The sequence below is a fragment of the Schistocerca piceifrons genome, chromosome 3 (assembly GCF_021461385.2).
Source record: "Schistocerca piceifrons isolate TAMUIC-IGC-003096 chromosome 3, iqSchPice1.1, whole genome shotgun sequence".
Taxonomy (NCBI): domain Eukaryota; kingdom Metazoa; phylum Arthropoda; class Insecta; order Orthoptera; family Acrididae; genus Schistocerca; species Schistocerca piceifrons.
This window is the reverse complement of record NC_060140.1, coordinates 678869382-678882024: the sequence shown is the minus strand read 5'-3', so window position 1 is coordinate 678882024 and position 12643 is coordinate 678869382. Positions and strand designations below refer to the sequence as shown.

Sequence of the window (12643 nt, the reverse complement as noted above, 5' to 3'; positions counted from 1 at the left end):
TCTGGACATATGAAGGTATTTTGCCTGTCTCACATACCTTACCTACCAGAAGGAATAGTTTTAACATGGCTGGCTCCCCCAAGGATCTCTATAATTCAGTATCATCTGCTCCATGGGGTGTGTTTTGACATAAATCTTTCAAGAGTTCTGTGAAATGTTTCTACAGAATCATGTCACCCACCTCATCTTCATCTACTTGCCTATGTGCCTTTCTGCAATATTAAGTTCATGTTCAATTTGCTTGTATAGCCTTGGTATATATTCTTTTCAATTTTCAGGTTTCCAGGAGATTAGCCCCAAGAATTGAACTAGGAATACTATGACCACCAATAGGAATTCAACCTTTCAATCCTTGTGCTTAATATTGACTTGCTATTCCAGCTCTTGATACCCGTACAGCTGCTTCTCTTTTTTTCTGAAGGTCTGTCCAGTTTTCCTACAGGTGTCACGTGTCTTTTCCTTGTGCATGCTTTTACATCCGTGCATTTCTCTTCCAGCCATTTTGCACTCTCTGTAAATCTCATTTTTAGATGTCTTTATTTCCTTTTGTTGGCTTCATTTACTATATCTTCATATTTCCTCCTTAATATCTCATGAGTTGTCCAAGATTTTCTACTGGGCTTTAAACTTTAAAACTGTGTACCAGACTGAGACTCAATCTCAGAACCTTTGCCTTTCACAGGCAAGTGCTCTACCAACTCAGCTACCCAAGCCTGACTCACGACATGTCCTCACAGCTTTACTTCCACCGCTACCTCATCTCCTACCTTAGTCTGCCAGGAAGTTTCATATCAGCACATACTCTGCTGCAGAGTGAAAATATCATTCTGGAGACATCCCCCAGGCTGTGGTTAAGCCATACCTCTGCAATATCCTTTCTTCCAGTATTGCTATAGTTCAATTCTTTTATCTTGGCGGCTCGCGCATGCCCGCCCAGACGCTGGAGATTGCTGCGTTGCACGCGCCAATAGAAGCAGCGCTATAGTATAGCATAGTTCGCAAGCTTACGTGTAGGGGGGAGCGTGCAGTTCATGAAATAAAGCCACCACTGCCGCATTAACCCTTTCGCTGCTACAAAGACGTGTTCCCTGCATTCCGCACTGTGGGCGATTTTGTCACTGCACTGCTCGCCTGTGCAGACACATTGTGTTCCGACTGCTTTGACACTCTTTATCATTCGATTCCACAAAAACTATTTGGCTCAAAAATTAGATTTTTACCTATCTTCTTGACTGATACCTTCCCCCCATAAATGACTTAATGTTGTTTCTATGTTCAACGCAGTTATTATGCAGCATTAAATATAGTAAACCTTTGCGCGAAATTTTGAAGAGTTAGCAGAGGTAAAAGTCCATAGAGTATACTTTCCGTATGGTCGATTTTAGTTGCCACAATGTTGAGAATGAAATGTGGACAAGATACCTATATATTTCATTTAATTTAAGTACCACATAAGTGTTGTATGTAATATTGAGAAATATTCCACCTTTCGCGACTGTAACAAAAGTTTTACTTACACTGGGCACGTTTGGCTTTATTTTAAAGCACTTCAATCAATCAAAAGGAAGTAGACAAAATACATTAAACAAAACTGTGGACTTACAAAAACATTAGGACTTGAGTATACCGTCTGTCAGTGAAGTGCTCAGAGCTATGTCAAATATAATTTTGTGTGTGGCACACACAAACAGCATTTATTTGCTAAAACACTGATGAGCCAACACAAACGTTGAATATTGTGCTAACGCAGCACAAAACTACGGAAGGTGAGTTGGCAATGGAGGACACAAAATACAGTCCTCTTATGATGCTTCAAAAGAGAGAAACGTGTCTGGTCTAAATAAGTCGCTTATTACAGTTGCAGAAGAGGGATATATTTCAATACCATTGGTAAAACTGCGACTGTGGAACAAAAACAAGAAATAGAACATGAATACCATTGTGTATGTGCCATACCTTTCACCGATGGAAGTGCTTTAAAATAAAGCCAAACGCGCCGTGTGTATATAAAACTTTTATTACAGTCGCGAAAGACGGAATATTTCTCAATATTACATACGACACCTATGTGGTACTTAAATTAAATGAGATATTGTTATACAGTAAATATTATATGAAATTTAGGTATCTTGTCCACATTTCATTCTCAACATTGTGGCAACTAAAATCGACCATACGGAAAGTATACGCTATGGACTTTTACCTCTGCAAACTCTTCAAAATTTCGTGCAATGGTTAACTACATTTAATGCTGCACATCAAAACAAAATTAAGTCATTTATGGGGGGAAGGTATCAGGCAAGAAGACGTATAAAAATCAAATTTTTTGGCCAAATAGTTTTTGTGAAATCGAATGATAAGTGTGTCAAAGCAGTGGGAACACCATGTGTCTGCACAGGCGAGAAGTGCAGTGATGACAAAATCGCGCACAGCGCGGAATGCGGGGAGCACGTGTCTGCAGCAGCGAAAAAGTTAATGAAGAGGCAAAGCACTAGAAATTTCATTCAAACGAATAAAATTCGTGAAGTAAGGCACTCCAATATTGTTTTTAAATAAAGAAAATATTAAGCACTGCACAAGGTTTGAACTCATAACCTTTCACATGGCAGCCCAACACCTTAACCGTTCCGCTACCTCAACTCATCGAACAGTGTAACTCCATAAGGACTCTAACACCTCACGCAACTACTTATAAACACTGTTGGTATGACTATGAATTACTCACGCTTCGTCGAAGTACAATAGGAAATAAACAATTACCGCTGTTCTTTATTGCGAAAAAGCAGTTCGTGAGATTGAAACAAACACCTTTCCTTGCTATCGCCTGAATTAGGAGTCTTAGTGCTTGTTTGGTTTAATTAATTAATAGAATATGAAGCAATTGGTATAAAGAATGCTTTTTCCAAACTTTCTGTAAAAGAAAGTCTGCTATCAAGACATTGCTTTTGTTCTATTACTTTATTTGTGACTGAACGTTTCTAAAACTGAAGACACTCGTCCGTGCTCTGCACTGCTGTCGAGATCTGGCAACGTCGTTCTCTGTTCATTGGCTGACTGTGTTTTGTGACGTCAGATGCCCAGAACGAACCTAAACTCGGCCGCCAAGATATATGACGCGCACTTTAGTCATGCAGGTTTTCTAAGATAGCTTCTGTAAAGCTTGGATGAGATACTGGCAGGAGTAAAGATGTCAGGACAGGTCATGAGTCGTGCTTGGGTAGCTCAGTCGGTAGAGCACTTGCCTGCGAAAGGCAAAGCTCCTGACTTCAAATCTCAGTCCAGGATGCAATGTTGATCCGCCAGGAAGTTTCAGATCAACACACACTCTGCTGCAGAGTGAAAATTTGTTTCTGGAATTAAGCATGGTACACTGCAAGGTTTGTTGCTTGGCCTGCTCCTGTTCCTGCCCTAATTAAATGATTTACTAGGCACTTTTGAGGATCCATCAAAATCCATTGCATTTGCTGAACCAGCATAAAGCGCCCCAACATATCCCTACCAGACACAATCAGGAAAATAGTGGAATAAGTGTGGAAATGGTTTCCTGCAAACAATTCAATACTTTATCTTACAAAGGCTCATATTGTTCTGTTCCAAACACATAAAAATGACTTGTAGGTACCAGAAGTACAGATCAGTGGGCTCACACTGGATGAGACTCCTTGTGTGTACTTACTAGACATTCAGATACATAATGAACTGATACAGGACCAGTGTGTGGTCAGTCAAGCAAAAAGTTCAGTTTTTTTTGCTTCCTCTCTAATTTTGATGATCCTCAGACAATTTCAGTGACATACTTGGCATATTTTCATTCATTACTGTCCAGTGGCATAATTTTCTGCTGTAACACAGGTAAGGTAGAAAGTATTTTTTCTACAGATGCATGCAACAATAGTATTATGTTAAGTTGAAAATCAGACATCTTGCATAAGCCTTTCTGATTCCTAGGATTTCTTACTCTTATGTGCCATTCATTACATCTACACTGTAATAGTATTTTGTGATTAATAAAAAGTGTGATTTCAGAATGTAACATAAACTCCACAACTGCAACTATAAAAATAATTTCCATATTGTCTGTGCATTCTTGTCTAGGTTTCAGATTGAGTTCCATGTTCCTGTGCAGGTTGCCAGCAGGCAACGGATGGGCAAATTTTAAGCATCAAGATATTCAGACATAAACTAAGATTGTAGGTGATTATTGGAAGAGAAGAAGTGACTTTCTTCAAAGTAGCTGCTTTTCTCCTATGTCCATACACAATTACACAGCCATTCCCATAATTATCAGTGTGAATTGTCTAGCACTACATAATATGTTTGTAGTAGGCTTCACAGACGTTGCCTGTGGTGGCTGCCTCAATTTGACTCATTCCATATCCTCAAATCCTCACATTCACAATGAGATTTACAGAACACATCGTGTGAATGAAAGAGCGAAGGGACAGTGCAAAAAGATGCAAATGGCTATGGTTGACAGTTGGAGGTTCCCGATTCTCAATGTAATGTAATGTTTTCTGATGTTTGTTTTCGTAAGAGCCATTTGATGTTCATGGACATTGCAGTCAATAGTAAACTTTTCTTGTACAGTGCCTTTCACTGAAAAGTTAGTTACTCTGTGTATGTAGTATTTCTGTTCCTATATTTCCCATGAGTATTACAACTCAACAACAATATTTCCTCATGGAAAATCATTTATATCCAGAAATCTGTGCTTCACATAAGTTGGTATGAAAACCCTCTATACCATACTGCGTTCGCTGTGCAATTTTTTGCCCTATATTTCAGAAAAACACTGCTTAAATCCTATTGGCTTATTTCATTTCTCAGGGAAGCAATCAAGGAAGATGAGGAAGGTCTTCTTGAAGGATCTGTTGCGGATATCATCCAAAGAGCAAAGAGACGAAGACAGGCAGACAGGCGTGGAAATGTTCGTCTTGGTATGATGAGACATCTTTACCTAATTGTTGACTTTTCAGAAGCAATGTCAAATCAAGATCTGAAACCAACAAGACATCTTTGTTCCATTAAGGTTAGTTAATAGTTTTGTGTATCTGTGGTATATCACACAGTAAGAGCCATTGTACAATAACAAATTTTGGTCACTACATTTAAAAAAATTGGAGTATTTTTAATAGCATTTATGAAGTAAATAACCAGTAAATGGGAAAAGACAGACATAGACATCTCTGTAATATTCTTTTCAAAAGAATAAATTCAGTAGACCTACATAACTATGTTACCATGCAGGAAGTTTGAAAATTTTTGTGTTTGATACCATGTGAAGATTACTATTACCTACATGACTATGTTACCATGCAGAAAGTTTGAAAATTTTTGTGTTTGATACCATGTGAAGATTACTATTGTTGCTGAAAAGAGAAAGAAAATCATGGATATATTTCTAAAGCATTGAAGTACTGGAAGCATCAAATATTTAAGCAGCCCTTTGCCTACAGCCTGTAATTGTATATCTAAATCTAACAGGATTCTTGAAAAAAAGTAGCAAAAGAAAATGATAATTAAGCATTGAGAACATTTTTGTTGGAGGAGTTAGACCATCCATCAGTTTCATAAAAATTATCTACATCCATATCTACATGGATACTGTGCAAATCACATTTAAGTGCCTGACAGAGGGTTGATCGAACCACCTTCACAATTCTCTATTATTCTAATCTTGTATAGCGCACGGAAAGAACGAACCCCTATATCTTTCCTTACGAGCTCTGATTTCCCGCATTTTATCATAGTGATCATTTCTCCCTGTGTAGGACAGTGTCAACAAGATATTTTCGCATTCGGAGGAGAAAGTTGGTGATTGGAATTTCATGAGAAGATTCCGTTGCAACGAAAAACACCTTTGTTTTAATGAAGTCGAGCCCAAATCCTGTATCATTTCATTGACACTCTCTCCCATATTTTTTGCGATAATACAAAATATGCTGCCCTCCTTTGAACTTTTTTGATGTATTCCGTCAGTCCTATCTGGTAAGGATCCCACACCAAGCAACAGTGTTCTAAAAGGGGACAGACAAGCATAGTGTAAACTCTAAGTGCCCTGCCAGTAAAACACAGTCATATGTAGCAATATTGATTGTTATTTGCTATTGGTGGCTCACATTTATTGCATGTTATAGTGATGGAAAATAACAAGCCTTATGGCAGACTACCTTAACGAAAAAAAATTTTTATCTGTAAAAGAGAAATTACACCGCTAAGTTAAAAACAATCCAAATAGGGGATGTACAAGGATGGTTTGAAAAGTTCTCAGAATCACCAAGAGAGGTCAGCCCTAGTGCAACTAGTTGTTCATGTCATATTCATTGGACTGTTGTGTGTAAACACGTGCCATGTCATTGCTCCTGGAAGAGAGCTATGGCATTGACGTGACTTCGTTGTTATTCCCACGTAGTGATTTGTGAAGATGGAAAAAATTGAGATTCGAGCAGTGATTAAGAATTTTGTAAAGAAAGATATGAAAGCAAAGAACATTCATGCCAATTTCCAGAATACACTGGGGGACTCTGCTTCTTCATATTCAACTGTTGCCAAGTGGACAAATGAATTTAAATTTGGCCGGGAGAGCTTAGATGGTGATCTGCGCAGTGGTCAGCCAAGATGTGTCACTACTCCAGAAATAGTTACGTGCACAAAATGGTCGTGGAGGATTGCTGATTGAAAGTGAGTGAAATTGCTCAAGCTTGCCAGATGTCATCTGAAAGGGTATATCACATATTAAGTGAAGAATTAGAAATGAAAAACTTATCTGAAAGATGGGTTCTTCAACTCTTGATGCGCGCCCACACACATGCCGTCGCCATGGAAAAATTACACGAACTAAGGTATGTATTGTTGCCACACCCGCCTTATTCATGTGATATGGCTCTGTCAGACTTCCATCTCTTTCCAATGCTGAAACTTTTTCTTGGTGGACAAAGGTTCGCTTCAGATAAGGAATTGATTGCTGGAGTTGACAAATATTTTGCAGGCCTGGAAGAAACTCATTTTCGAGACAGGGTCAAGGCACTGGAACATCGTTGGACCAAGTGCATTAATCTACAAGGAGACTACATTGAAAAATAAAAAAACTTTCAGTGATGTAAGTACTTTTTTTCTATTCCATTCCGAGAACTTTTCAAACCACCTTTGTAACATACAACATGACTCACATTTAGGAAAAAATCAAAACAATAATGTTAACAAAGCCTACATCTACGTGATTACTGTGTAATTCACAATTAAGTGCCTGGCAGAGGGTTCATCAAACCACCTTCAATTTATTTCTCTACCATTTCACTCTCAAACGGTGTGGGAAAAACAAACACTTAAATCATTCTGCACGAGCTCTGATTTATCTTATTTAGAGTCAGTTGTCACTTTCTGCATCATACAGATATCTTGTCTTAACCATTTTGCAGTTTGTTATGATCATCTGATGACTCATAAATGACAGCATCAGCCACAAACCATCTAAGAGGGCTGCTGAGATCATCTTCTGAATCGTTTATGTATATCAGGAACACCAGAGGGCCCATAACACTTCCCCGGGGAATGCCAGGTATTATTTCTGTTTTACTCAATCACTTTCTGTCAATTACTACTTACTGTGACCTTTCTGACATGAAATCACAAATCCAGCTGCACAACTGAGACGACACTCCATAGCCACTCAGTTTATTAGACCTCACCGTTGAGAAATGTTGTCATAAGCCTTATGGAAATGTAAAAATATGGAATCAATTTGACACCCCCTGTCGATAGCACTCATTACTTTTTAAGAATAAAGAGCTGGTAGAGTTTCACAAAAACAACATTTTCTGAATCCATGTTGGCTGTTTGTCAGTAAATCGTTCCCTTTGAGGTAATTCGTAATGTTCGAACACAGTACTGCAATTGACGTTAGCAATATGGGTTTCTGATTCAGTGGAGTACTTCTATTTCCTTTCTTTGTTATTGGTGTAACCTGTGCAATTTTCCAGTCTTTAGGTACGGATCTTTCGTGGGATACTGTTCTCTTAATGAACCATATTCCTGGCTATGATGATGCTTCTGTTCAAGATGTAAGTAACTGATGTGCACAAGATCAGCAGATTGAACTAACTGTTTCTGGAATTGTTGGTTTTGTGTATGATAACCGAAATGAATATGAGGAAAAATGAGGCATTGCAGAGCAAAATGAGAAAAATATGTTTCGCTTTGAAGGATTAAATTAACTGGAGATGCCATTAACATACATGGAGCAATGGCTGGAGGCAAGCGAAATAGGAGATTGATGTTTTGCCAAAGGCGAAAGTTTGCAACATAAAAACATCATTCAGTGGACAAGCAGACTTCTTTGATGAGTTTCTTTCCTTAAAACATTTGGTGCATCTTTTCCTCTGATGTTGCATGTACAATTTAATTGATAGAGAATTTAGCAAATAACATTAAACACATCATTGTTTTAGTAATATGCTATATGCTACCTACCTTATTTTACTCCCATTCCAAATTATTCTGTATTATACGACATAATCTGGTCCAGGTTTGCTTGTAATTAAGACTCTGTTTCATATTATTATTAGCAGGGAGAATCACTGTCCTGGACTGTGTTACTTTCTCAGCAATTATTGAAAATGATGTCAGCAGTGAAACATACCAGCAGCTTTCATAATTACGGACATCCCCCTTGTCACTGTTATAAAATGTTTATGCATGTGCATATCTACATGTGCTGAACCAATTCTAGTATCCTGGTTTGATAATTTGGACAGCCCACGAAAAGTCATGGACATAGATAACAGCCGTTAGGCTGCGTCCCTATAACCTGCGAGTGCTGTTGTTGCCACCGCAGCAGTGTGCACGGGCCACACCAGCTGCTTTGGCCTATCAGCCTCCATGGGGCCCCTATAAAGCCAGCAGCGCAGGGTCTCAGAGGTCAGTCATGTTCTGACTGCGCTCTTGTATCATATGTCATACGCACTGTTGTTCGGTTCCTAATATTGCCACATATAGGCTCTTGATTTGGTTCACTCTTTGGACTTGCCATCCTGTCGTATCCATCCATAGCTGTTGTTGTCGACTTCATTCTTGTCCCATAGCTGTTGTCTTCCTGTGGTTTTGATGAATTACCGTTTGTGATGAAGCTAGCTGGGATATTTTTACTTCTCCTCTCGTTTTGCCATCTGCCTCCTTCAAATTCATTTTTTCACTTTTAACTAATTACCATTAACATACGTGGGTATAATGTGCATTTTCATAAAAGAGAAAAGTTGGCCCTCAGTTTTAAAGAATATAACACCAGATCTAATTTTGAACTTAGTTTTATGTATGTACTTGATTTTCTAATATATTTCAACTATTCCTAGTTAATACTATCGTTATAGGGTGAAATCGGTAATTGTTTCATAACTTAAATTCTGTTATTGAGTTATAAACAAATATAAATTCTGTTCTAATTATAAACATTTGGAGGAACAACTAATAGTATTCTTAAAGTATTTATTTGTCTCTATTTAACTACATGTTAGCAAAGCCAGCCCTGTATTAATTCCAAAGTAATTAACAGTTTTGTCAAAAGTATAGCTTGCGTAGCTATATTTGTTAATTTCACGATTTAAATAAATAATTCAGCCTAACTCTTGTAGTGAAAGAAACTGTCAAAAAGACGGAATTTTTCAATGTATTCAGATAATTTAATGAGTTAAGTTTTAATTGTAATTTCCGTAAATTATAAGGGCACAATGATTGGTCCCAAGACAGTCCACAGCCAAGTTTCAGACAAGAAACATATGTTGGTTAGAACAACAACAATGCATCAATGTAACTGTGAAATAAGTGTAACACAATTACGCCGTGTGTTAAAACAATGTCAGTGTCTGCTCCATACGTTCCTTTTTATTCTTCAAGAAATGTGAATTATGTGGTTAGGCTTTTACTGCTCATAGATGTTAAACAGTAAACTATTGTAGCAGTTTGTGGAGGTTTGCCTGCAAACTGTTAATGAGGCTTATGGAAAGTTAAACAATAGTGCACTGGCTATATTAAATGTCTATATGGGGGGGTTGTGAAAAGTGAAAGTAAACAACTGTGAAATGCAAATGTGTACCTGTCAGCTACATAATTTACAGTAGACAGTACTGTACTTCCACCCCCTATTTTTTTCAGCCAGTACATTTACACTGAGGACAACAAATGAAAACAGGGAACATCGTCACATGTTGACACTCTCGGTCAATTGGTCTGCGTCCCTTGGTCATGTCAGATTCTGGTTACTTGAGTTGGGAACGAGGTAAAAGGTTCACGGTGCCTTATGGACATGAAACTTGTACAATTCACAGAACAGCAACAGCAGCAGCTGCTCCTGCAACAGCAGTTCCAGCAGGAAATGAACGTTTCCATCAGGAACTTCAGCTAGTGTCAGACTGATTACAGGTACACAGTTCACAACCTATCCAACAGTAGTCACCTCCCGCCCACCCACGTCTCTACCATTTAACAATACCAAGGAGGATTGGGACGTGTATTTGCAGAAGCTGAAACAGCATTTCACCGCTTTTCTGGTTTCTGATGATGCTCTCCAATGGTCGCTCTTCCTTTCTTGTGCTTCCCCTTAGAAATTTTTCATACTTAAGAAGATGGCTCACTTCTCAAACCCACTTGCACTCACTTTTGAAGAAATGTGTTTATTGCTGTCAGCCTGTTATTCACAATAGTCCCATGTGCTCCCATCGCACCTCGAGTTCCATTGGTACCACAAGCAAGCGGGCCAGTCTTATTGCTAATATTTGTGTTAGAGTTTTCACTGGAGGCCTCTTGGGTATTGACATTACCAAGTTTTTGCAGATATCACTACGTGTACTTTAATGAAGGTGTTAGCATTTTCACCTTTGAATGTTGATATTGTTAGTCATGAATGTAACGCAGAGATGTTAGGGTAATAGATGGTTCACACAGACTCTGTTTTGTGCTGTAGTGTGTCTTATAAAAGTGACATAAGGATATATTGTGATTTTGGAAACTACATAATTATTTGAAAAACTGATGGATTAGCTTTTGCTACTCATGAAGGACTATAAGTATTAATAGTAATTTTGCTTATAAAATAGTGGTTGTGTAGGAAATTAGAAAAGTTAATGAAGCTGTTTTATGCCTCCACTTTGGGAATAGCCCGTTTACAGATATAAGCTTTACCGAAGGACCTACTTTCCTTTACATGTAATGTCAACTGGAAATATCACTTTGCACCCAATCCCAAAACCTTCCCAACAACAAACCTGACATTGAACCCTGCCTTGAACAGTTCTGATCACAATTCCAACTTGATCCACCACCACTACCTCAGAATCATCCTTTACGAGCCTTCCGAGAATTCCACACATTCAGCATTGCTTCACAACCTTTCCTCAGGTCCCTACAACATGACCCTAAACTGTCCTCTGTAGAACTCTAGGCTGTACTTTCCCTAAAAGCTGATGACTCCATCATTATCCTCCCAACAGACAAAAGATCTACCTCTGTGGTACTTGACCAACAGGAGTATTTTAGTCTACGCCAGTTGTCTGACACTTGTACTTGCAGCATCTGCCATCAAGATCCCATCCCTGTGATTCAAACTGACCAGTCCACCGAAAAACCTCAGGCCACTCACAACCGAGTGAGGTGGTGCAGTGTCTAGGACACTGGACTCGGATTCGGCAGGACAACAGTTCAATCCTGCATCCAGCCATCCCGATTTAGGTTTTCCGTGATTCCCCTAAATCGCTCCTGGCAAGTGCCAGGATGGTTCCTTTGAAAGGGCACGGCCTATCCCATAATTCCCTAATCCGACGAGACCGGTGACCTCACTGTCTGGTCTCCTCCCCCAAACAACCCAACCCAACCTGCCATTCAAAAGGACTTCCCTCAATCCATAGAACTTATTAACTCACCCAGACCACACACCCCCAGCTTTTATGTTCTTCCTAAGATATACAAATGCAATCATCCTGACGTTGCTATAGTGGCTGACTTCAGAGCACCCACTGAATGTATATCTGCCTTAGTTAATCAACACCTGCAATCCATAGTACAAAGACTTCCCTCCTATATTAAAGATACCAGCCATTTCCTGGATTGTCTGAAATCGGTGCCCGCTCCACTAACACCAAGCACCTTGCTTGTCACCATTGATGTCATCTCCTTCTATACCGGCACCCCTCCATGTACATGGTCTGCCTGTTGCTGAACATTTCCTCAGTTAGCACCCACCTAATTCCAAACCTATGACATCCTTCTTGCTCACCTTAATCAGCTTTATACTTATCAACAACTACTTCACCTTTGAGGGGCAGACATACAAACAGATCAGGAGTACGGCAATGGGAACCAGGATAGCTCCTTTGTATGCCAACCTTTTCATGGATCGCATGGAAGGAGCTTTCCTTGGATCCATAAGTCTTTAGCACCTGGTTTGGTTTAGATACATTGATGACACCTTTGCCATATGGACTCATGTGGTGAGGCTGACCTGTTGAAAAGCTCTAAATACCTTCTCCCAATTAAATTTTACATGGTCCTATTCCGAATCCCATGCCACTTTCCTTGATGTTGATCTCATTCTCATTTCTGTCCGCATCAAACCTACTAACAAACAACAGTACTTAACATTTTGACAGTTTCCATC

At 39.1% G+C, this 12643-nt stretch overlaps 1 protein-coding gene across 1 annotated transcript in view; it reads left to right on the top strand.

Annotated features, from left to right (window-relative positions):
- LOC124789962 (general transcription factor IIH subunit 2) overlaps window positions 1-12643 on the top strand; it is a 116287-nt gene that overhangs the window by 33140 nt on the left and 70504 nt on the right. The window contains exon 2 of the mRNA XM_047257498.1: window positions 4828-5029. Coding sequence (XP_047113454.1) covers window positions 4828-5029 — 202 coding nt within the window. The remainder of the gene's footprint in view (window positions 1-4827; window positions 5030-12643) is intronic.